We start from the raw sequence: 26,942 nt of genomic DNA on the forward strand, positions 1-26,942 counted from the left end.
TTAACAGAACAAGTTTTGCTGCATTCAACAAGACAGACAACTGCTCTTCATACAACCTCTGCATTCCCTGGGACTCCACCACTGATGATGATCAAGACTACAATTTCCTGTTTGAGCATGTCAGCTCCTGCAATTACTACCACCTGTTGGTAAATAAATACAATGATTGTAACAAATAATTATGGAATCATGGACTAGTTTAGGTTGGAAGTGATCTCTGGAGAACATCTTGTCTAAACCACCCCTTTGAAGGAGGGTGACCTACAGCAGCTCACTCAGGGCAATCTGTGTTTCGAGTATCTCCACAGATGGAGATTCCAAAACCTCCTTGACCAACATGATCCTGTTCCTCCGAGAGAGAACAAAAAACACGTGCAAAAGCCAGTTTATTGTCATCAATTAAGAGGATCCCAGGACACACTGAAGATTCCACAGCCACTGCCCCTCATCCCACACCAGCGACCATGGCCAAAGATATGCTCTGGTGTCAGGGAGCAACGTGACCATGGGGACGAGCGGCACTGTGACAAGGGTGCAAGCGAGTGGACACAGCCTCATTTAATATAAGTTTGAGTTTCCTCACATGAAGCTCCTGAAGTCTTTTACAGGATGAGTTGTATACTCAGGGAGTTAGCAGAGCCCAACTCCCTAATTGTTCAAGAGCAGGCTGTTACTGGCACAGCAGAAGGTGACTTCGACCTACTTCTTCCCACCCCTGATAACCCCAGGTCTTGTCTCGGCTCTGAATGCTCCCTCCTTTTCAGTAATTCCTACGTATCCTCACATACCTCTCTAACACACAAGGGAGTGACCTGACTCCACGTTTGCTACACTCTGACCCGAACTTTTCTCTCACCCAGAATCCAGAGTGTGTGAAATCCTGTGTATGCAGTGAATTCCTTGTCAAACCCTTCCCCTTCATGTCAACAAACAGCTCAGAATGTCATATTCTGCTTATAATTGGCCCCAGGTGCTGGACCCTAAGCACTGAGCATCTGCCTCAGGTGCATTTTGAAATACCTCCCCAATAAAGAACATCACATCCAGTACCAAATGAAAAATGAATGACAAATAACATCATGTGGCATACAATATATTGCACAAGAAAAGGAGAAAGGCACGAGAAAATCGACAAACATCTCTTCCAACAAGTACCATGAAGACTTCAACCTCCCATCAGAAAATACACACTGAGTAAATAGCATACAGATAATTCTCCTGTACTCGCAAAGTCCTTAAATTACTCATTTTCAACAACCAAGCAGAGGACCAAATACTAAACATTGAACTGCAAATAGTCTCTTTTTCATGTCCAATTTTACTAAAACATTTGCACAGATCTTCTTTTCCTTGGCTGGAATAAACATTGGGATGCCAAGACCTATTCTTTCATAAGATCAGTGTTTGAACCAGAAGGGAAAAAACCCTTGCTTAATAAATGATGAAATTAAGTAGCACAAGGGAAATTAATAAATATAGTGAGAGAGATAAAAAGAGGCAGAGTGTTGGAGGAACATTCTTCCTGGTGGGATGTTCTCCGTGCATCACTGGGCCACACCAAACATGCACTTCCCATCAGAGCTCGCATTCCAAGGAATGACAAAACCGCTTTTTCTCCAAGCTCAAACATTAAGCCCCTCCATAGTGATACATATTCCAACAAAAAAAAATCCCAGACCTTCCAAATGACAGCTTTATGAACCTCTGCAGCCATTTTAAACAGATTTTCATCCTCAACAGCTCACAGTCAGGCTTCTCTAATTTGGTTCAAGTCCAACGCTTGTACCTTCAGAGTAGCCTGACTTCTGACAGCAGAATCTTGGGTAGGGTAGAATATAAAAACATATTCTGTCTTGGTAAGCTTGATATACAAACAAAACTAATTTCTACCCCAATTCAAATGTATTATACGCAGCACTCAGCAGACAAACCGCTTCTGAGCAAAATAAACAGTATCTGAGCTTTGTTTGCATGATTATCATACAGTGATTAATTGGTTTAGTGCAATCGCTGTTTATAAAACAAATAATGAATTAGTGAGTTCTGGTAGTTGTTTGTTGATAATGCACTGTTCTTCTGTTTTAATTATTAGCTTGTACCCAAGCAGACAAAGAGAGAAAAGGTCACAGATGCACTTTCTTTAAAGATAGAAGGTGTGCGTGTAATTATACGAACACATATAAAAAGCAATAAAGTAATTATTTAATTCCTTTACTTGCCACACACTACTGCCATTCTTAACATTGCATTTTACTCTTCCTGTACAAACTCCCAGGTGAATGAGAAGCAACAAAGTCCATCCTTACCTTAATATTGCAAGCTTGTTCCATGAGTCTCCGGGCGTTCTCCTCAGCTCTGTACCTCTTGGGAAGCTGAACCCTGAAGAATTTTAAAGCTCCTTCAAAATCAGCTTGTAGAAGGTCCTCTTTGGAGGTCTGCAATTAAACACAGGGAACTACAGTAAACCCTGGGAACATGCAGTCATGCTCTTCTACTTGATTTGTCATTTACTGGATGCATTCCAGACCACCAATATTCACATTAGCTCAAAATCATCCTCCTTGAAATCAGCTCTCTTAACCCTGCTTCATAAAACAGAGGCTAAAGCCCATCCAAGGAATCCTTAGGCAGGGCAGCACAGAGGACTGCAACAGGGGAATGGATTTTATCCTTCTATACCTGCCAGGTAAGAAAGGGATTCTGGCTCAGCCTGTCAAGATGTCAGTGAGGAGAGAAACAAAACCCAAGCAGACAACAAAAACCTAGGAGAAATTATATTATTGCCTGGAAATCTTGTGCATTAGACCATTGCTGATTCTCCTTAGAAAGACAAAGTATATGTATTTAATGCATGTATAGCACAGACATGAAGAGCAGAAGCACATGATTCATACAAGGCATCAGCAAGTCAGTGTGCTGAAGTCTGTGACACAGTTTCTCAAAGAACACCGTGCCAGAAAATGTTCTACATGCTTATTTCTACATCTCCCACACTCCTGGACCTCTCAGCGGTATCAAGTCTAACAGGTCAGAAGATGTTACACATTCAGCATTAATCCACTCCTGCCACTGGCAGAGCAATGTGACTCACAGGGACAAATGTATTCCTCCTCCAGGTTACTAAGACCTGCACCAAGAGATTCAGAGGGTACCAAATCCCAAGCCTTGGGACAGTTCCTTTAAATGGTTCACAGAAACTGAAGGTCCTGCCAAGACATTCAGGACATAATCTCAAAAATGTGTATTTCAAGGGTTTTAACCCAGAAAAGAGTAAACAAAACCTGTCAACGTAGGTACTTTTATGGTGGAGATCTACACTGTGTAACGTGTGTAACTGCAAATACCTCAGGAGCAGCACAGGCACTTTTGGTTAACTGCTGAATTAATTGCTCAAGTACCACCACCACCATTTCCATGTGTGCCAACATTTCCATGTGGGCACGCTCTGCTTTCTCACAAGTAAAAAAACACCCAGTGTCATTTTTTGCCTCATTGCACACAGTGGGTACATTACATACCCACTTCAAATAAAGTAATTATTTAATTCCTTTACTTGCCACACACTACTGTTCAAGGTTTGATGCTTAACTATGTTGTTATCCACTCGAATCCAGAGAATCCCACCAATGGCTTGGGTTGGAAGGGACCTTCAAGGCCACCTCATTCCAGCCCCCTGCCCTGGGCAGGGACACCTTCTACTAGACCAGCTTGCTCCAAGCTCCATCTAACCTGGCCTTGGACACTTCCACAGATGGGGCAGCCATAGCTGCTCTGGGCAGCCTGTGCCAGGGCCTCCCCACCCTCACACAGAAGAATTTCTTCCTAATATCCCATTTAAGACTGTCCTCTGTCCCTGGGAAGCCATTCCCCTCCTTATCCTGTCACTCCAGGCCCTTTTCCAAAGTCCATATCCAGTTCTCTTCTTTCCTCACTGAGTTCATCCAAGTTCTATTTCATCCTCCCTTCATTCACTGCCAAAGAAGCTGCTGGGTCATCACTGTGGGGACACAGGAAAAGCTGCCTTCAGGATGCTGACCAGAAATGTTCACATCTGGTATGATGATCATCACATCTGATCCTGTCCACAATCATTTGGCAGCCACACAACTTGGCTGAGGCTCCATCAGACGAGGCTCACATGTTGACATGAACGCCGGGGCAGCTGGTATCCAATGAATTAGATCCACTAAGGCCAACATCCCACTTCTCCTGGATGAGTTTTCCTGGGGTTATGAATGCTCTTGCCACACCTGAGGCCAGATCACTGTGTCACACCCCCACTGGGCTGGCTGTTGGAAGGTGCCGAGTGTGGTGGGAACAGCTGGTCATGCCCAGCACCACTGCCAAACTCGTGCTGGAAATGAAGTGTTTCCAGGGAAGTTCAGTGGGTAACTGTGGTGGAAGAGCAGCAGAGGTTTCACAGGATCACAGAATCCTTACGGTTGGAAAAGTCCTCTAAGATCATTGAGCCCAACCACTTACCCAGAACTGCCAAGTCCACTGCTAAACCATGTTCCTAAGTGCCACATCTGCACGTCTTTTGAATTCTTCCAGGGATGGTGACCCCACCACTTCCCCGGGCAGCCTGTTACAATACCTGATCACCATTTCACTGAAGAAATTTTTAGGAATATCCAATCTAATGGGTATTAGGAAAAGATTCAGTTTTGGTACCCAGCTCACAGAAATGGATGTCTCTTCCTTCGTTCTCAGCCGTGTTGGTAGCTGCCATCACTACACAATTCAGATTTCCCAGTTACGCTGCCAGTCTGCCTTCCTGGGATACTCCTGCACATCAGTCCTCTCCTCTTCCCTGGGCTTTGACAGCCTCTCCCAGACTCCTCTGAAAGGAGGTCCCAACACAGCATGGAGCCCACGTGCCAGGGAAGCCCCCTGTGTTGCCCTGGGGTGCTCAGCTTCCACCGTGCCAGAGCCGGGCACGCTCCAAGCCCGCCTGGATGGCGCCTGCTTCCAGCAGGTGGGAGGTGTTTGCAATCCACACTCCTGGACAGTTGCTCCTAGCACAAAACAAACACCAAACATACTTTCTGCCAAAGTCTGAGCATTTTTTTAGGATTTTTGTATCCTAACAATTTACTATCCGATAAGCAATAACAAATTGTTATCCAAATTTGAAGCATGGATTCTTCCTAGAGATCCTAACTAGACTTTTTTTTTTAAACTTTGTATTTAATCTATTTTCCTTAAATTAACATAATGCATTGAGAGTTCTGGAATTCTTTTTAGAAATCAAAGGAGGGAAAAAACCTTCAAAAATGGTAATAATCAACCGCTGAATAACCCTGTGAACACTGATGCACCTACCCTTTACTTCTACAGCACATTTAAAAACAGGCAAAGAAATAAGCAAAAAAAAAAAAAAAGACAGAGAGGCATACATCAGAAAATGGCAATTCTATGCAAAACACTTAAAATCAGATTTAATTTTCCTAGGCCTCTGCTTGAATCCTTGTTATAATATTATTTTTAACAGTTCCCAACAAATTACACTTAATAAACTGTAACTATTGACAAGTTCAACTTTTCAATGCTGAAAAATCTGTAGTCAATGAAAATCCCGTAAGATCATGGAAATAAAGAACTTCTCTAACAGAGTTTGCTGAACTAAGACTATAGTTATGAAAACTGCAAACATCACATTGTACAGGTTGGTTAAATGAGTGACAGAGCCCAGGCTCATCAGCTCCTTCTGCTTCACTGAATATTTTAATTTCTTTAAAATCATCTGTTCATCAAAATACTAGTTTCACTATTAAAATCACATGAAAAAAAGTGAAAAATAGAAATTTTGGCATCCCAAGATTCACATTTCTTGACATTTGGTGACTTTAATCAATAAATCATAAAGATGTCTCTGGAAACTTTTGGCAGCTGTTTGAGAGGCAGAGATTTGTAAATCCTTGGTTGAAGTCACTCAACTCCTGAAACTCACCAACAGCTGATTTCTCAACAGCTGGTTTCTCTTACTAAACCATCTGTAAGTTTAAGAGCTATCATTAAGGTTTGGCAGGTGCATTGTATTTTTGTGCATTTGGAACTTCAGGAAAGTTTTTATTATTCTAGATGTTACTTCAAAACAAACATATTTTTGATTAAAATCTATTTTTAAACCCAGGCAAACAAGGAAACTCAGTCAGAACTATAACCCAACAGCTCAGTTTGCCCTCTAGGGTTTGACTAAATATGTTCTCAAATGTCCTTACCACATGAGTTAAGTATTTCAATATAGTCATAAAATTATCTTAAATGGATGAGTTGAAAATAAGGACAAGCCCTTTCCCGAAAGTATTGGCAAAGCTTTCAAATCTAAAGGTAACGTTTGGAAAAACAGCAAAAGTTCAAAAAGTAAGAACAGAATTTGAGAGACTTCAACAATTTTTTTTTTTTTTTTTTTTCAGTAAATAATGTTCCTACTACTTTCCCCAAAATATGTAGGAAACTGTGATTAAGGCAAAGGGAAAAGCCTTGGGTTTTTTTTCTTTAATTTAATTTCTCTGTCTTCAATTACTAATTCTGCAGCCTCATTTATTAATGACCCTCTCAACCAAAACTCCTATTCCCACCTGGGAACTAACACAGCACAAGAAATTTTGGATGAACCACACTGCACTTCCCTAATTTAGTTCTTCCTCCTTCATACAAACAGATAAAAATTACTAATTTCCACTGAATTTTAGGTATATGTTTACATTTCTGTAGAATGCCAGTGAGCATAAACCACCTGTTTTACACTTTAATAAATGTGGCAGAAATGAAGCCAAGAAGTTAAAGACTGAAAAGAACCTGGCCATGCCTTACTATCAAACTTGCTTCTGGAAAATTCAAAATGTTTGTAAGTATCCTCCAATTTTTCAGAACATAGTATTTATATACATAAATACATATAATAGAAAAGTATCTACTTGTGTTTAATGCCTGTAACACAGAGATGTGGTTTTAACTCTTTAGAAAAGGGACGCAGTATGAAATCAAGGTACACAAGCTGTTGATTCCTAACCCACACTGCAGTGCTGCATGGTGCACAACTGCTCTGTGCTGCCCTTCAACATGAGCCACAGACCTGGCAGCTGCTCAATGGCTCAGAGGATGCTCCCGACCTTCTGGGCTGGATAAACTCGGGCTCCAGGCCTGGGGAAGTGTGGTGGACAAAACTGTGTGCTGCAGTAACATCAGAACACACTTCTAGAGCAATACAACAAACAACTCCTTTGCTGGCATCTCTTCTGTCCAGCTATAATATCAAACACTTCTCTTCCTAAATAAAATCCATGCTCTCTGTAACACACAGGTACAAAAATGCTGTGGGAAAAAAAACACCTCTGGGTTTATGGGCCAAGAGTTCAGACCCACAAATACAGCACTGATCTTGTGCACACTCAGTGATATCCCTCTGCTCAACACCTCAACCCTGCCTTTCTTTGTAGCTCCAAACTTATGTGGCAAAGTTCATTCTGCCACATAAAGAACTGATGCAGGCGGGTAAGAAAATCTCCTGGCTTCGCCCACTCTGGGTGTAAACCCCCCAGAACGGGTGCTGTTCTACCTGCCCAAAAGTGTGCTCAGGTGAGGAGGTGATCAGAATTTTTCTAAGACTGGCATAAAGGTTCTAGGTTGTATTTATCACATAACACTGCAATGACACACACTCTACCTATCCCAGGTATTTATCCCCAAAAGCACAGCAGAGACAGAAGCTATGCACATTGGGAAACAAAAAAAAGTTCTGAATTTTATGAAACACTGATTTGAAAGATATTCAGTTCTGATTAAAGTACAAATTCTTGGTCCTCAGAGACTTCTCATTTTTAACATATTATCAGAACACAGTCTCTCCTTTCTGAAAAGGGTGTGTGTCAAAAGGGATGTATGTCAGGAGAGGTATACTCAGCTAATAAAACCTGACAGGGAATCACATTGACTCCACAAGTCAAGTCTCTCTCGTAACGCAAAGCCCTATTTGTATTATTTTGCCTTTTTCACACTCTTTCTTTCCTTTTTGATAAACATTACTACACCACTCAGCAAAGCCAAACTGCCTGGAAGATAAGGGATGTGAAATTGCCTGGTGTTCTTCACCTGGAGGGCCAGATACAAAGCCTGATTAAGGCAAGTGAAAAAGAGCAAGGTGGTTTTGTCTCTGCTTTCCTTACAGCTCATCACAGCACTATTCAGAGCGATTTGGCAGCCCTTGCCCAAGAAACCAGCAGCAGGAGGAGTGTTTTGCTACACTGGGAGATAGCTGGAATAATGATAACACACCCAACAGCTCAAGGCACGCATCATCAGGGACTGGACTCAATTCTACAAGTGACTCTAGATGCCCAAATCCAGCTGCACTGTAGCGACCGAGGAGTTTGTGGATTTTTGATTTTTATTTGGCATCTCCCAGTGCAGGGACACGGTGGTCCAACCCCCCCACTGTTTGTACTGTTTGAACAGGCTGTAACATGCAGAGCACATGGATTTCTGGGAATACTGCGGAGCTCCGAGACAGACTCAGCAGTAGGAAAACACTGCACAGGTCACTGTGTATAACCACAATACAGGTATGGGAATAAAGGAGAGGCACCACAGGAAATGAGGGGGATCAGGCAAGGACTGTCTTCCCACGGATCACACAAAAATGCCATTCTGGCATGCCAGGCCATGCTCCGAGCGATGCTCTGAGCTGCAGCCAGGCGTGGTTACAACACCCTGAGCAGACCCAGCCAGGACTAGGCACTGACTCCTGGATTTGCTGTGGTTTTGTGGGTTTGAGGCTGCTTCGTACAGCAGGAGAAATGATAAAAGCGTGTTCTCTGTGCCACAACATGGCACACCAACTGCGGGCACCCCCCACACAGACAGAATCTGCTATGATGGATGAAAACACCCTTAACAATTTATTTCCCAGATCATTCTACACAGGTATTTTCAACTTTTTTACATACTGTCAACTGCCTTTTCAAAACCAAACACACAAACAGCCGAAAGCCACAATGTACCAACACAGCTTCATTTCTGATGAGTCTTTAAAGCCAGCCTGTGATGTCCAAAGTATAAAATCTGAAATGTTGAGCATTAATGCACTTTGCGTCAGTACCTAGAAGGTGACTGGGCACACTGCTTATCTGGAATCGTTATAGGACTGAGAACAAAAGCACTCAAGGATTTAGGGAAGATGTTTTTTTATAATTCAGCCCAGGTCGAGGATCCTTCAAGCTAGTAAAGGAGTGGCACTGGTCCCCATTAGCAGGACTAGTGCCCAGTCTCCCCAGGCTAACATGAGAAAGCAGGACGTGGTGCTTAGGAGATGGATTATGAGAAGCTGGAAGAAAAAAATAAGAGCCCTCTCATCCCTCCTGGGGGCAGAGGCAGGGTTGGGAAGGAGAATGGCAAATTCCCAAGGAATTAATTTCATGAAAAGGTGATCTCACCGCAAGCAGCCGAGGCACAAAGAGGCGATGCCCCATGCCCAGAAGTTCCAGCACCCGACACGCGTATTCATTCACCAGCTTGCTCCTCTCGTCGTGCATGTCCTGGGACTTCTTGGCAGGTGGGGTGAGCTTGGCAGCCGGGCTTTTGCAAGGTACCCCCTCTTCCATGAGCAGTAAGTAGTAAGTATCCAGAGTGAGAAGAACAGGCTTTGTGAACGGCAATTTCCGAAAGTGCAAGATTAGGAGAGCCAGCCTCCAGTCTCTGGAATGGGTTCGGATGGCTGCTCCAGCAACGCCCCTGAGCCTCTCAGGAGGAGAAAAGCATCTTTGCTAAGAATCAAGGAAAAATATGATCCACCGTGCTGGCTCAGACAGAGTCCGAAGGAGATTTGAAAAACAAACCAGAGAAAACATGGATCTAAAAATGCACATAAAAAGCAGGAAAATGGCAGAGAATGAGAGCAGGGAAGCTGGGCTGGGAGCAAAGCAAGGGCGAGCTGTGGGGGCTCAGTGCCCGCGGGGGTGTGCGGGAGCCGGGTGCGGCGGCAGGAAGGGCAGCAGAGCCCGGGCAGTGGTGAGGCTGCACAGAGAAAAGGATGAGCTCATTGCAATCCCTGCTCCGTGACCAGCGCTGCCGCTCGCTGAGCATCAGACACGAAGGGGTGGGAAAGAGGGGGCTGGGAGCGGGAGGAGGAGAAAGAGGAGGAGGAGGAGGGGGTGCCTGGGCACCGGGAGCCTCTCGGGGGAGAATGCCGTAATAAGAAACCAATGGCGAGCGTGGACAGCCGGGCTCCCACCCTGCTACCCTCCATCAGTTCTCTGCTGGGCTTGGGCTGTTGAATCCCAGCCCACAGCGCATCAGCTGCATCCTTGTACGCTCCGCAGCTGGGCGGGATCGGCCTCCCAGCCCATACAATCACTTGTACATTCAGTCTGCTTCCGAATGATGAAACAAGACGCGGTGTAGGTAGGGCAGGACACCCTCCCCTCGCCAATGGCGACCGGAGAGGGGCCAGGCAATGGGGATGCGCAGGCGGCGAGCAGCAGCGCACGGCTCCGGAGAGCCCGGCAAGCCAGAGCCCGCCTGTGCTGCACGAAATGAAGCCATTCAAAAAACCATCATTTCCAGCGCCGTGCTCTCAGGAGGCACTGCTAAATCCGGAGCCCATGGGCAGAGAGGGAATGATGTCAGCACATGCGTTTGAATGGATTCTAGAAAACTACTGCACATTTGTAAGGAAAATGCAATGATGTCACACCTGGAATTGCCTGGCCGTCACCCTGTGCAGGAAACAGCCCACGTGCCTCTGCCATCTGCTAAAGGCAGCCAGGCAGGTGCTGCTCCATGTCACAGGTCTGGATTTTAGAAAGCACGTCTTTATGCTCCTTCGTTTTTGATTTGCCTCATTATAAAATGGGGTATGTAACAGAACAACACCCATTTCCAATCGGAATGGACAGAAATATTCCACCTTTCCAACATAAAGTTTGTAATTTAAAACATTGTGGGTAGCTCTAAAAATCTAAACCACATTAATGGCAAACACTTCTGTAAATGTATATTTAAACTCTAAAAATCATTTGTCTAACATATCACAAAACCCCATATTTACTTAAAATACGAATACAAAGTAAATATCCATAGGATGGGGTCAATGATTTAAAATAAACATGTTAGTGAGTAGCTAAAATATGAAAATCATCCACATATTGTTGGCTTGAGGTGACACATGAAGGAGTTGGGAAAAGCGTTAAAGCAGGAGTCAGAGGTCAAAGGCAACACAAGGTGCCAAGTGAGGCCTTGAGGATGACGACACAGGATTGACTCAACTAAACCCCCCCAAATGTGCAGTAGTGAAGAGGCTGTTTAGCACAGACGGTGCTCTGAAAGCTCATTTAATCCCCTCAGGCTGCAAACCATCATTTTGCAGATGGAAATCTGCAAAGGCTGCTGCAATTCTGCCAGGCTGAGGTTCAGGTACTCGCTGAGGGCCATCCATGAGTCTCTTCAGGACAAAGAACCCACAACCAACACACATTTCATTCCAGTTTAAGACTGTAGCCAAGGCTGTGATGGGAACACTCCCATTCTTTCCAAGCTCCATCCGCACGCAGCTCCAGAGATTGGGGTTTATTGTTGTGCCTGTGACCCTGCACACAGGGAACAGCCCAGCACCCAACCCACCACAGGTTACAGCCCCAGACCACGTGCTTGTAGGGAAAGGGTGTAAAGGAAAGGAAGCAGCTTTGCCTATTCCTGAATTCTGTTTTAAACTCATGCTGGTAAGCGTGATATCCTAGAAACATCGGGTTCTGCTTCTAGATGTGAATGAAAACTTTGCTTAAAACATTAAAAGGGACGAAATAAGAGCACTACAGCTGTGGGTGTTGGGAAGGAAGTTACAGAACTGATCAGGCACAGAGTCACCAGTGACTTGGGGGCAAAACAGGCAAGAGGATGGAAAATTCAGAGCACCAACAGTGTAGAAAGCCTTTAATTCTTTATTGTGTAAGTCAGACTTTAATCAGCTAATAGCTCTGATCCTTACAGAAATTCAGGTTTGGTTCATTTTGGGTAAGGTCTGGGCTTATGAAAAATGGAATTAACTGATTATTAAATAAAGTCTCTAAGTCTAAAAATCTGTAATAGGATCCAATAGTTAGAGGTTAAAACCAGATGAATTGAGGTTATAAATGAGGTGCAAATTTTTAGGAATGAGGAAAATTAACTACAGGATTAGCTTCCCAAGAGATGTAGTCTACTACCATCATTATAGTTTTTACATCAGGCCTGGATTTTTTTTAAAAGAGGTCGCAAATACAAAAATTTCCAAGGCTTGACCAAAAAATCTCCTTAATTATCAGCTGAAATCAACTGTTCCATGTTTTTCAGCAACTCCTTTCACACAGTGTAACAGTGAACCATCATTCAGATTTTTATGCTTCCTACCACTCTTATTTATTTCCACATTCTCACTGAACACTACACCTTATTTTTATCCAGGTCTGACCAGGAATCGTGATTTTTCCCTTCATGTATTCCACTGGATTACCGTCCCAAATTCTTCACGAAGGCCAGACTGAAGTGAGCCTAAAAACTAAAGATGGCCCAAAAGGTAGTAACTAAGTAACTGAGGCAGTAACTAAGATAGACTCTGAGGATAAACACACATTACTGGTGCTTTGACTTCCACGTCATGGACTCTCTGGTCTTTTAAGAGCAGTTAAATTCTGTTTCTGGCCTTCCTATCCATGAAATGCCTGTTTATTCACACGGTTCTGATGCAGTTCAGAGCTGCTCAGACTTACACAGCTGAGGCTCCCTGAACTCAGAAGAAACTAATGCCAAAACAGTCTCAAAGTAAATAAAACCATATAGAATATGACTTGAAATTATCTATATTCTGTACCAAGATATCAAGGATCTTGATGAGCAGTCCATTACAACTGTCTGTATTTTAAAATATTAAATCTCTGTATTTTAGTGGCAAAAATGAATGACTATGAAAAGCTAAATAGACTAAAACAGGAAGAAAAAAGAAAAAGTTATCTTTCAAGTCTGCTCCTGTAAAAGGATAAGACATCCAGCACCAGAACAGCTCTGAAAATCCATGAGTGACATCATGGCCACCGTCAGAACTTCACCTCTTATCAGAAATTACTCTGTCCTTTCTGTTCTTCAGGGCTAATTACAACTGTGTAAGCAAAGAGAACACAGCAAACCAACTAATTTCCATGGCAGATTCCAGCAGTGATCCATGCTGGTTGGGCTGCTCTTAAATGGCTTGGAAAGAGGGTGAAGGATGAGATGACAGTGTCTGCAGATGCTCCTAAATTATTCAGGGATTTAAAACCAGGGGTTACAATAAAGAACTGCAGAAGGGTCATAAAAGACTGAGTGACTGGGCAAGAGAACAGCCAAGGAAAGTCAGTGCAGATGAATCTAAATGGATGCACATGGAAAACAGCAGCAATTTTCCACATAAAGGATAGACTGTGAGCTGACAGTTGCTACTCAGGAATGAAGCTTGGGACTCACTGTGGAGAGTTCTATGAAAACATCAGATCAGTGCACAGTGGAGACCAACAAAATGCATCAGATGGTAGGAATTAACAGGAAGAGAACAGAGATCTAAACAGAGAACGCCACTGTTCTTCAGTGGAACTTCATGGGCGATTCCCCTCCAATATCATGCATTACTCTGGTCCCCCCATCTCAAAAAGGAGGTAAGAGAGATGGAGAAGTATTTAGAGAGAATCAGAAGCTTCCAAAGGAGGAGATAAAACCAGACTATGATTATTAAGCCTGGAAAATAGGAAATGATGAGGGATATGTAGACTTTGAAAGTCCTGAGTGGTGTGGAGAAAGTCAAGAGATACCATGTGTCCAAACTGCCTGATGACACAGAACCTTATGTGAAAGTCACAGGTGGCAGGTCCAAAGCAAACAAAATAATCATTGAACTGGGAAAGTCTCTGGGGCTACTCACTGATGTGTTCAAAAAGCCAACAAAAAAAGCCACCGAGTAACAATCCGTGCAGAATTATTAAACACGAGATACCACTTCTTTCTCCTTCTTCTTCTCTCTTTTTCAAGACATAAATTGCCAGAGGCAAAAGAAAAGGGTATTAATGTCCTGTTCTTAGAAGTTTTTCCCCAGTATCTGCTGCTGGCAGTGAAACACTGGGGTAGACAGGCCAGTACAAGTCTGGGCTGGAATGACAATTTGGATGTTTTCATTCACTTCAATTACATACTTGGAGAAAATATTTTCCCACAGAATGCTAAGATTTGCTAGGTACATGAGATATCCACACTCTATTTAAATGATATTAAAAATAATAATAAACATCACAGTTTCATTCAGAACTGTATGTAACCCTAAAAACACCATCTTCACTTTCCAACATGTAGAAATTACCAACACATGATATAACAAGAGGAGTCATTAATATCTGCATCAGGGTTCAGTGCTGCTAAAGAAATTCAGGTCAACAAATTTCATGTTATTTTCTCTGCTATCAGTCTTCTTTTTGAAAAGAGAGCTTGTCTCCACCCTCAAAATTCAAAACTTGTGCTGAGCATTCACCTAACAGGAACAGAACTGATTTTAAGGGTGAGAAGGAGATCAAATGGGCTAAGAGAGTAACTAAGCAGGACAGGATGGATTTTCAAGACACAAATAAATGTGGAGTTTTAAAAATGGAAAACTGGTTATATTAATTCTGGAAAATCAGTGGTCTGGAAGTTGGATGATTCTGGACATTTTCAGGCACATGTCTCTTTCTAAAGAGAGCATCTCCAGCAAGTCACCCAGGACAGGTTTTTGGGATAGAGTGAGTGGGTCTGGGGGAAGAATTATTCAGCCCAGCAAAACTTAAAATTTAAGGACATCTTCTATTTAGGAACTAGAAATACAAAACCAGTGATCTGAGAGCCTCTGAAAGCCTGAATTTCTTGTGCTCTGCTCAATGCAGAAGGCCTTACAAGAGAACAGATGGTTCTGATCTTTAGCTCCAAAGAGCCAGGATCCTCCTCTCTTCCCTCAGCTCTTACCCTGGGACCAGCTACATGAAGAAGCTGTAAAAAAAGGGGTATAAAAACCCCAACATCTCTTTTGCCTTGGATTCTAATGTGGACATTTCTGCTTTTTTCCTGAGAAGAGCCTTTTGAAAATGTAATGCAATTACAGAGTGGCCTAAACCAGCTCACCTAGAACCAAAGCCAGCTCTGGCTGGAAAGGAGCCCTGCTTGTCACTTCATCAACTACTGGCTTAAAGCAGCGCTGACTTAAAAATCAGTTCAGGCTCCTTGAGCCATTGCAAATGCAAGGAAAGAACCGAGCAAGAACCAACCAACCATATTAACTCTTTGACACAAGGCCTAAGTCACATTATCCACAGTCTTAGTGCACTTTTCATCTGATGCCTCTCAAAAAATTGCAGTGATTGCCACAATTTCATTCCTGACTCAAAGACAATTGACATTTTTAATTATCTGCATTGGCAATACACGAGTTTTACCTAAAACAAGCACTGGTGCATCTTCACTGGCTTCAGAAGTTCAGCCAGTAAGACTATACAAAATTTCTGTAAGATATGGAAGAAGTTGATTGCTCAACTTAAGCTTCTTCTTCTATTGCTTGCTTTCAAAGGACAGCTGAAACTGATTTCCTTACTTGCTGTGATGACTTGAACCCTTTGGGATTTTCCTTCTTCATCTCCTTAAAAGACAACACTACTTTTGAAACATTAACACCCCAGGCTAGATTGAGGCAAGTGATAATTTCAGAAGCAGATGATAAAGGGAGGCACAATCCCAAGGGATGGCACACTGGTCACTTCAGTTTCCACTGGCAGCCACACATCCCTGAGGGAACGGGTAGAACTTCTCCAGGATCAGCAGGATCTAAGGTGCTCAAAGACAGATGACTGCTCTGACTACCTCTGCTTCTCACCAGCAGAAATTTTTGAATTGGGCCTTGAACACAGAATAAAATTTCAGATCTGATTTTAAAGTTCTGGTGCAAGCAGTAATTCAGGAGAGAACTGAGGGGCAAAATCTGAGAGGGGTGAGGTCAGATGTCTGCCCAAGGAAGAAAGAGTAAAAAAAGAAAATCTACAATTGATTGTGTGTTCCGTAAGAATTGAAATGTAAATGTATACAGAAGTACAGCACAATTTTATTGAAAATTTGTGCTCTTACACAAGTTCCCTTCTAAGGTGGGGAAACAGTATTTGTGGAACCTTCTGGTCAGTCAGGACTAATATTTCATACAAGCATAAGAGCACAACACAGAGTTATCAGAACAAACAGATTCTTTAGAAATAAGGAAACACAACAGGAATACAGAAAACGTGATGTGGCCTCTCTCAGAGATCCAGTCACCTCGGGAGGTGATGCAGTAGAGAATGGCCAAGATGCTCTGAGTTCAAGAACACTGAGAACACTGGGTTATTTAATAAACCATGTGAATGGTATCTGTCGTGGGTTCGGTTTGTAACCAGGCAGAAACACCAATTTAGTGTAGTGGTTTGGTCTAAAATACTCATTACTGTTTATCTTCTGAGAGATAAGAATTAGGAGAAATGCAAAGCAGGCACCAAACTTGAAAGAATATAAAGAAGTTTATTAACAGACCTAAAGAAGGAAAAAAAAAAAATTATACCACCTTCAGAGCTCTCCTCCTCCCCCCACCTTCCTCCCTTCTCCCAGTGACAATGTAAAAAAGACAACCCTTGAGATGTTCAGTCTGTTACCACTTCCATAATAACCTTGTTTAGTCCATTTAGAAAGAGAAGTCTCTTCTTGCTCATGCTATGAAAACATTATCACAACAAGACAGCCGCCCACTTCCAAATATTGTTCAGTCCATTTAGGAAGAGGAGTCTCTCTGCTCGCATGTGAGTCCCTTCCCCCGACTTGCAGCTTTTCCTGCAACTGCTTTCGAGGGTCCACTCTTGAAGTTTTTGGGGTACAATTTTAAGCTTGAGCCGTTCAGAAACAAAAAACAGAGGCCCTTCTCCTTCCCTGGGAGCAAAGGGTCTTCCTCATCTTCATCGTCAGGACTATCTCTGGGAGCATCTCTAGGGACTGAGGTTTTCTCCTTTCCCATTTGGAGCAAAAGTCCTCATCTGGTCCATCTCTCCCTGTCCAAACTTCTCATGAAATTACAGCTGCATCAGCATCTGCCTAAGCGCAGGTGTTTTGCTTACAAGTTGAACATTCCACCCCCCATATCTTCATGAAATTACAACGGGATACTCTGATATATCATAGCTTCACAACAGAATTTCAGCTTTAAGCATCTCCTCTCTCTCTTCCCTCAGGTTTTCAGCTCTTCACAGCAATAAAAGGGTTAATCTCACCTCGGCCTTGCAGCTTTGCAGCTGGAATGTTGAATTTTTCTTATCCCAGTGGAGAGGGGGGAGAGCCGAGCCGCTCCGGCTGCCCACGGCAAGGCAGTGGGGGGGGTTCCACGGCTGGAACAGGTCCATGGCTCCAGGATGGCCGTGGCCCGGCCCAGCCTGGCCCAAGCAGGGCCTGGCCGGGCCCGCTGGCCCCCGCACGGGGCCCGCAGCCACCTGTGCCAGCGCCGGAAACGAGAGAGAGCTTGGGGGGGGAGTTTGCCTATTCTTAAATGTGGATCACAGAGGTGTTCACAACTTTAAGTGGCTTAGAGAATTGTCCATATTCAAACTGGCTGCTGATAGGTTCTATCAGTTCCCAGAGGAAACTGTAAGCACCCCTTAGCAAGGACGTCCCTTCTGGGACTATGCTTGCTAACCTATGACAGTATCTATAAACACTTCAAGGTGATAAAGGCAAGTGTGAGTGGTGCTGGAAGGGGACTGTTTTAGCTGAAGGACAAAGCTGATGTAAGAGTAGCTGAGGGTAAAATGATCGGCAATAAATTTAGTCAGGACTAAGAGAAATGGCCTTCGACCAGCAACACTGAAAGCTGCTGCCACAGGTTCTGAAATAGATGCTGCATCACATAATGGCACAACAGAGCAGAGGAGCAGTTCTTCAGCCCAGGAGGTCCTTTTCAGTCCAGATACAGAATGAAATAAAGATAATAAATAACCCTCCTTATCCAAGGTAATTTTGACACATTGTCTTTTAAAATCTACATCTGCCATCCCTGCCATTGTAATTGGGATACTGCTCCCTGGTGTCTGGGACCCTGACTGACACAGAGAGCTTTGAGACTGAAAGATGCCAGCAGAAATAACCAAGAAACACAACTGTCCTGTTTGTGCAATCCTCAGTTATCTCCTGATAACATGCAGAGAGGAGGAGTGTCAGAACTCCCAAGCCCTGCAGAAAATGCTGCTCACACTGCCCTGACTTCAAGGGATGATGCGTAAAAGTGATGGGTTTAAGGTATTATGGGTACCAAAGTGAATCTCTGTAAGATAACAAAGCACTGGCTGGAAAACACAAGCAGTAACAAACATGTTTCTCACTATTTCCTCCCCATTTTCTTTTCAGTATTATAAACCCTCCTGATGATAACTAGGGCTTTCCTCTAGCATTAAGCAACACATTTTGTAACAGTCACACAGATTAAAGCTCAGTAAGGCAAATATTGAGCTTAAATGTTACAAATCACACGCTCTGTGAGTAGATGAACCCTCAAACACAAAGGTTTGGACATGGACCTACTTTAAAAGTCTCTTGTTCACTCTTGCATTTCCAGTGACCTTGTGCTCTTCCCTGCCTTTTCAGCAATTAGCAGCCACAACAGCAGTGAATCCAGAGCCTGAATTCTACACAATCATGTATTTTAATTCTTGCCTCAGTTTGCTATTTCCGAAATAAAGTGTGCCTTTAGCTAGTTTTGCCAAGTTGAAGATCATAAACAAAAGATTTAAGAATTAACCAGTGAAATCCCTCTGGTGACCAGGGACAGGACCCGAGGGAAGGGCTGGAGCTGGGCCAGGGGAGGGTCAGGCTGGAGATCAGGGAAAGGTTCTTCCCCCAGAGGGTGCTGGGCACTGCCCAGGCTCTCCAGGGAATGGGCACGGCCCCGAGGCTGCCAGAGCTCCAGGAGTGTTTGGACAGCGCTGCCAGGGATGCACAGGGTGGGATTGTTGGGGTGTCTGTGCAGGGCCAGGGCTTGGACATTGATGGTTCTTGGGGGTCCCTTCCAGCTCAGGACATTCTATGATTCTGTGAAATACTAAAATAGGAAAGAAAGCTTAGAATTTATTTCTTTTTCTTAGCATATGTGAAGATTTTAATGCTTTTCATTTCCAACAAAGAAACAAACTCGTTGATGACACAAGGGATTAGGAAGTACGCTGGTGCTGGAATGGTAGATTTTCCTCTGTCATTCTCAATTAATTGTCTTAATTGGGATTTTTTCAAATGAAAATATCAATGCTGTTTGTTGAGTTGTTTTAAACCACAGATTTTTGCTGTCTTTTTCCACACCGGGGCTCTTCTCACACACCAGTGCTTCACTACATTTTCCACTGCTCAGAAAATGAGAGGTGAGGAATTAGATTTTCTCCCAGCTCAGGTTCCTGAAGGGTAATTCAGATGCAGTCCCTACGTGATGCAAGCCAGTGCCTCCCAGTGTAAAACAGTGCCACCAGCTGGGGACCCTGAGCAGGCTGTGAAGTACATTTGGATGCTACACAAAAACAACCTGTTTCCCTTTGATAAGAAATCAGATTGATGCCCAAACGATGGCTTTCACAGCTAAAGAGCTTTAATCCTCTAGCTGTTCATTGCTGCAAGCACACTCGGAATGTGGGAGAAGGAAAGAGGAAGGATTCCTGTGTGTCTCAAATGTTTATTTTCTGAGGATGGCTGCACCCAGGTTTCACAGGTAACTGGTCACAGAAGTGGCACTGTCATTTCCAAATGAACAAATATTCACTGAGAGCACCAGCAGCTGGAACTGTGAGACACAGCACTGAGTACAAGAGAGTTCCAGATAAAAGCTTCTCTTCCACTGCTATTTAATGAGGGATTTGGATGCACACACTCCACTAGACGCAAGGAAAACGGCATTTACACAATAAAGACTCCAGTATTCCACTGATGAAGGATTCCCTTATCCAAATTTCAAATAATCCAAGAGATTGTGGGTGAGAGAATAATCGCTCTGTTTTAAGGAAGAACAAATCCTTAGGAGTTGTTTTCATTCACTTCAGAATCAGAGACAAATCAGAGACAAAAACTGTGTTTGAAACACAGTTTTTAAGGCAGTTTTTCTGCAGCATACTCAGGTTCCATAACGTGAAAAGAGCAGTACACCAAACCACTTTGCTCCTAATGATTAGGAAAGATTATGAACACATTTATAAACAGGAAAAAAAATACTTCAGTTCTCAACTGTTTTCTTCCCTAACAGAAGAGCAATTCTTGCTGAAAGCAAATTATAATGCTAATTCAACTGTATGTAAGCACCAGCTCCATCTCCATGCCACGATGGAACTGTGCTCTCAGGTGACTCTTTCTGACTTAGAATCTTATCTTTCTTACCTCGATTTTCTTTGTACTTGTTTTTGGCTGCACTACAGAAATACTTTCTCAGGGTAACACCTCCTTTACCATTTATTTAGTGTCTGTTACTGCTAGAACAGGCAGCTACAGCATGCACGCACAAGAAGAACTGCTATAACTGCTACAAGCAGAATTAAACCCAACTCTTACACTTAGAAAATCGTTATAAATAAGAGTGACAAATTACTTCATTGACTTTTCCTCCTCTGGAATATCCAAACAGAAATGTTCAACTGGAGAAGCAGCATGTCATGGGGTATATGATAAAATGAAAAGACCGAACACTTGTGGTTAAAAGAACCACTTGTGGGCTAATTATTCAACAGGAAAGAAAATCCTTATTTGCTGTATGACACCCATGAATTCTTTCCAAAGTTGTATTTTCTGAACAGTTGCTCTGCTGCTAACCTTGGTTCAACCCTTCCCTCTGACAGCAGCAGGAAATGTAAAGCAGGTGGTCCCTAAGCCATCCTTCATAACTAAATTGAACTGTAAGTTCTCCTTTGCTGAAAACCTGGTCAGCCATCTTCAGCTCTGTGCAAGTACTCTTCCTCTTATCTCTTCTTTAGTTTAAAGATCCATAAGTTGGTACCTCTGCCTCTTCCCAGAAGCTGTTCCTGCTATGATGGCAGCCAACCTGCAGGGTGTTGGCTGGGTGCTTCCTTTCCCTTCCTCACTATCATGGCATAACCTAACAGATTTCCCATTATTCATAATGGCCTTGAAAACTGGAATATTAACAAGCTCTCACAGCTGCAAATAAAACATGAAACAGGAAGAAAAGAGCACACACTTCCCTCCCTCCCATTTACAAATTCCAATTTGTGTAGGAGCACTTCCCTGGAAACAGATATTAAACCAATCTCCTGTTTATAGGAGTCTTCATTAAATACATGCACTCAAGTAGAGAGTCATGACCCCATTGTCCACAGGAGCTGTGTAAAGCACAGGTGATGCTGGACACTTCCTCACCATAAGGACAGACACTAGCTCCTGCCTACACCACAGCACTTCACTGATGTCACCTGCCCTCAAGTTGGACTCGATGATGCTTTGGGTCCCCCCTTCCAACTCAGGAGATTTTATGATTCTGTGAAAATATACATGTTTGGAAATTTCAAATGGCTCTGTTCACAGCAGCATATGGATGTATATTCCCAGTGTGGAGCACTGCTGCCATAGGATTTTGTGCCATAGAAGCTGAATCTCTGAGAATTACTCATTGCTGAAGAACTCAATCGGTAGGTGTTTGCTCTTTCTAGGAAAATGACAAGGAAATCCCACTGCAGGACCAGCAACAGTCCAGTGGTTCTAGTCTGCATCCCCATTCTGGGGTGGTTGTGTTAGCAGTGACAGGTTATTCTACCCTGAGCTTCAGCCTAAGTTATTTCCTGGGAATATCACTTGAACTCGGGGTGTCATCTCAAATTCCTTACTGTGTGCTTGCACGAGGGCTGGATTTGAACTAGAGCCAGCTGGTGGAGGCCAGGGCAGGTTAACTTTGAGCTCACCTTGCTGCAGCCAAAGGGCCAGGTTTAGTTGTTCAGATAATGCTGAGTCCAGGCCAGAGACAGAAGTTCCAGTATTAGAGAAGATTTCTATTCCTCTCTCAATGTCACAAATCCATTTGATACCAATCAATCACGTTTTATACAAAAGAAACCACACACAAAATTGGTACGCTGTGAAATGAATCTGAATTGTTTTCTTAATAGTAACTGAGACATTTAAATCTTCAGACTGCACCCCTTGTTCCACAGGCTTTATGATATAATTAAGTTTAATAAAAACATCTACCATGAGTACAATTTTGAAGACACCTCTACCATAATGGATGTGTCTCCTTCATTCCCTACTGCAGAAGTCCCACTATTATTGGGACTATTATTTTATAATATATCCCACTAATTTATAACTATTTTATAATCATATCCCACTATTAGTCCTTTAGAAATGATACATTAAGATAAAGAGTACGTCAATGTTTTAGTTTAATAAAACAAAATAAATTAAAAAAAAATAACTTACCTTTAAAAGAGCCAAAGCCACATGGAAGATTATGTTCATACCCTGAAAATAAGAGGAAAGAGACTTCAATCAGTCCCAGCATATGAACCTCTTTTCATACTTATCATTATGTGGCATCAAAATCCAATGCTGTAAGTCCCTAGGGAATGCTTCCCTTTTCCTGCCACACTTCCCAGGTGCTCATTAAAGCCTTGGGGCACATTTCCAAACTCCCACGCTGGGGGAGATGATGGCTCCTTGGGGCTTTGGGAGCCTCCATGAGTCAGGTGTTATGGATGTGACACGCTGTCTGTCCCTGCTGTTGTTTCAGTGCTTGTCAATGCTGGCTTTCACAAACAGTGCAGGATATTGCCATGAGCAGGGCATCAACAAAATGTAATAAATAGTCCAGGTGATAGGATTTTGGTCAAGTAAGCAAGTTTAGCTATGATTTATCATGCACAATCTTTCATACTCAAACTGTGAAATAAGCCCCAAATGTAACAAAGACAACCCCACAAGTACACAAGGCACCTTCTTTTACTGCATTTAGTCCAAAGTCAAAACTATTTCAAAGCTAAACAAGCTGCTAGCTGTATCCAGAGGCTGCTTGCTGGTTTGCAAAAGCTGGAAATACCAATGTAGAGAAATGCATTCAGTGAGAAATCAAAGGACAATACACATTTATTTGAAGATTAAAGAAAGTCTGCAGCCTACATATGTTGATAATTTAAGATTATAAATAGCTTTGTCTTCATCCAAATATGAAAAATACTACATCCAGTTCTCATTTGCTGTACCATGTACTTGGTGTTCAGACTGTTTTCCTCGGTTTTCCAAATCCTCTTGCCTTCTTTAATGGCATGATAAATCTTTCCTTACAATGGCTCCCAGAGCTGGTATCTAGAAATACCTCAACAGATTTGCACACAAGTAATGCTGCAATTATATTATATTGTTGTGGGATAACAGCAAGACTTTTGACAAGGCAACGTTCTCCAAACAATTTCTGCTTTCTCAGTTGAGTGTTTTTCCAATCCTCTTCCTGAAAGCCTGAGACCGTGTTTCTATAAAAACTAGCTTTTATAAAAATGTGCTGAGACTTTACAGAAGCTTTCTTGGGAATAAATAGTATTTTTTACATAGATAGTATGGTGCCTGGAAGGGATTGTACCATTAATGAGCGCTGGAAATGCTGCAACATCAGACATAATGAATATTGCAACACTGAATTACTTTGCAGTTCACTGCATTATCATTGCGATAACAAACCGGTTTTTCCCACTAGAGGTCACAACTGCAGCAGGACTGAATCTTGCTTCATCACTAGAAACCCTTCTTCCAAACGGGAAAACAATTACTTCAAGTTATTTGGCTTTATGTACTTCTTTTAAATTTAGAAGAATTTAGAAAAAGAGAAGTCTGGTTGTAACTTTCCTTCATGACACTGATAATGCCAGCAGTATTACAGATAACTCCAGCAGCAGTAAAATAAGTTCACAGTACTTTCAGGCTTATTTCAAATATTAATCTGAAGTCCACAGTTAATTGCACACAGCCATGCCATTCACAACTTCTACTGTCTAGCAGAGAGGACTGACCTGAACATACGAGCTATAAATGAGAGAGAAGTATCAGCAAGCCATCACAAACACTGCACTTTATTCTTAGCAAACTGATCAGATTTTGTTATGAGGAAGAATACTACTTCTAATAGCTGGACTACTGAGGAATTAATGTCCTGTGCATTTTCTGGCACAACCAAAAAGAAATGTGTACACCAGTTCTCATTTATTTTCTAAATATTTTTTTTTTCTGTCTGCCTGAAACAAACGCTGTTCCTGAATTCAGATGAATCAAACTCTCCTGGTACTCCTTTCACACCATCACTCTTCACATGGACAGCAATTGCAGCAGAAATAGGTTTCCACCTGCCTTGAGAATCCCCATCTCCTTTTTAAGCCCCACCAGGCAATGGGCAGCTCACAGACCTGCTCCTGTTAGTTGAGAGAGCTTGTTCAAGGCTTAAGCACCCTAAAATCAGAACATGAAAGGACTTCAAACCTCCCTATCCAGCTGTCCTGAGCAGCATTCTGCTACTCTCAGCAACAGAAAAAGACCTGCACTCTCCCCTTTCCTCCCAGGCAGGGGCAAGTCCTGAACTGAAGCAGCGTTTTAGAGCTGAGGCATCAATTGCTGCAGTTTGGTGCTGACCAGGGAGGCCTGGGAGGGCCAATGCACCCCAAGAGCTCAGTGGACTGGAGGTGCATGCTGTAGAGTTCAAAGCAGTGAAACATCTTACCCCATGTTTGAACAACACATTCAATAACCACTGATCTGCCTGCTGGAGTTATTTGTCCTAATTCATGCAACACTGTCCTTCCACAGACAAGTTTAATGATTATGATTATGAAAAAGAAGGCTCAGCTCATTTTCCCACAATCTCTTATTTAAAACCCTACTTAATTTACCACACAGTGATTTATAAGCTTCAGCTTAAACTTCTTCAGCTATTTAAGAAGAAAGACCGAAAATACCAAAGTGCACCAGACATATAAATTATGGGTAGCAATATCCCTCCAGCAATTTTATAATGGAAATATGGAAGTACATACAAATCATCCACAAGGGGGAAAGAGAAGGGAGCCCATATGAAACGAGCTTTTGATAATTACTTTTTAAAACCAAAGGTCATCTGTTTAACCAGGCATTTTGAAATAACTGCTGTATGTCTTGGGGATGGTTTTTATCCCATATCCATTTGGTTTTTTTGTTTCTTTTTTGTATCCAGAATGGTCACTACCTCTTTTAAACCAAGACACTATAATATCATGCAGATCTCATCCTGAGGTTTAAAAGATTTGCATGTATGAAAGTTGTTCATAATTACCTTAACACCTTTTTTAATACAGAACAGTTAAGGGTAAAATTACACACTTATAAACGAGAACTTGTAAGAGCACAGGAATGGTGAGGGGCTCATCATCATGTCACATCACAGAATCAGGTGTTATTTAAGGATCCTCTTAAGCTTGTGTAGAGGCCTAGAGAAGGTTAAGAGAGCTCATGAAACTCAGGAGTTTTGGAGAAGGAACAAGCCCAACTCAAAGAAATGAATATGGTAAGGTAAGGGTCAGCAAAGGGGGAATGCTGGAATCTGTGCCATATCACAGCCTCCTTCCAGCTCCTGCTGACTGCCACCCTGACCATCCTCTGCTTTATAGGCACACTCTGCTGTCCAGGAACACTTACTCCAGAGGAAAGAGCATCATTTAGCAGAAGAGCCCTTCATACCTACTGGTACTGGGGTGAACACTCACCATCCAGGAAGTCCCCATTTAATTCATTAAGATTGTGCTTCATGGAAACATTGGCTTCTTTGGACTGTGTGTCAAAAACCTGTAATTTCCAGCCATGACTGGAGGCAATGTTCTCACAGGCAGACCAGTGAAACTGTCTCTCATGAGACTGTAAAAATGAAAGTATACACGTGCACTGAAATTAAGACTGGCTGCAAGTAAATGGAAATCTTATGATGTTAACTCTGGTCTAGTGAGAGGTTTTCTCAGTTCCTTAACTCCCTCTGAAGCCAAGACTCCTTCTGCAGATAGAAGCCTCTTTGAGGAGTCCTCCCTTTGAGTCCCTCTGCACTCTGAAACAAGATGGCTTTTGAAAAGGCCTGAAAAGAAGGCTGGGAACAAAGAACAAACTGAGGCTGGTAAAGACGTGATTCTATGGGACCCAGTTTGCATTCAGTGAGATCTCTGTGACAGAAAGGCTGCCTGTGGCTTCCTGCTGAAGGGAGGAGGCAGATTTATTCATCTGACCCACCAAATCTGCCCAGAGGCTGGAAAAAAGGAAGTCAAGGGGCAGCAAACCAACACTTGCTATGAGCAAAATTCAAGAGCCAAGCACAGAGCTGAGTGAGGCCAAACAATTTAGTCCTCCAGATCTGGAGAACATTTGCACTGGGGATGACTTTGGAATTTCTCTCCTGTTTTAAAAGTTCTGTTTAACGATAGAAGCCTCAGGAGAAGACAGGCTATATTCAGTATTAGCATTTCTCCCTCTCCAACCCAGATCCTCTGACAGACCTTCCTCTGGTTACACAGCAATACCCTTGGCAGCATCTTCACCAACAAATGGAAGTGAATCTATTTTTTTAAAAAAAAGGACACTTAATTCATCCATGTCCTTATCTGTGGTTTTTTCCCCTACATATGCAGGACATGTAAAAGGAAACAGGGAAGATACTGATAAAATACTGTCTAAAGTTCAGCACCAGCTAAAAAGACAGATATGAGAGTCAGCTAAGCACCTCCTCAATGGCTGAGAAGTCTCAAGCCCATCATGACATGAACCTCTTCCAGCTTTCTAATAACTGCATTTTCCTTTCTTTAAAGGGAGATAAGCTATTCAACTGCAGTTAACTTGACATTGTTTCATAATTCCAAAGTGTCTCATAATTATGTGTTCAG

At 42.7% G+C, this 26,942-nt stretch overlaps 1 protein-coding gene across 7 annotated transcripts in view; it reads right to left on the reverse strand.

Annotated features, from left to right (window-relative positions):
* Positions 1–26,942, reverse strand: part of RABGAP1L (RAB GTPase activating protein 1 like) — a gene marked incomplete at its 5' end in the record, with an annotated part of 238,535 nt that overhangs the window by 58,122 nt on the left and 153,471 nt on the right. For 6 of the 7 annotated variants that reach the window (XR_014226648.1, XM_082287051.1, XM_082287048.1 and 3 more), the window contains 2 exons: positions 2,307–2,435; positions 22,486–22,527. Coding sequence is in view for 6 of the 7 variants with exons in the window: in XM_082287051.1 (XP_082143177.1) it covers positions 2,307–2,435; positions 22,486–22,527 (171 nt within the window). Of the gene's footprint in view, positions 1–2,306; positions 2,436–9,437; positions 9,606–22,485; positions 22,528–26,942 lie in introns of those variants that run through there. The other variant, XM_082287053.1, reaches the window with a different exon arrangement.

This window comes from Coloeus monedula (assembly GCF_965178545.1).
Source record: "Coloeus monedula genome assembly, chromosome: 9".
Classification (NCBI taxonomy): Eukaryota; Metazoa; Chordata; class Aves; order Passeriformes; family Corvidae; genus Coloeus; species Coloeus monedula.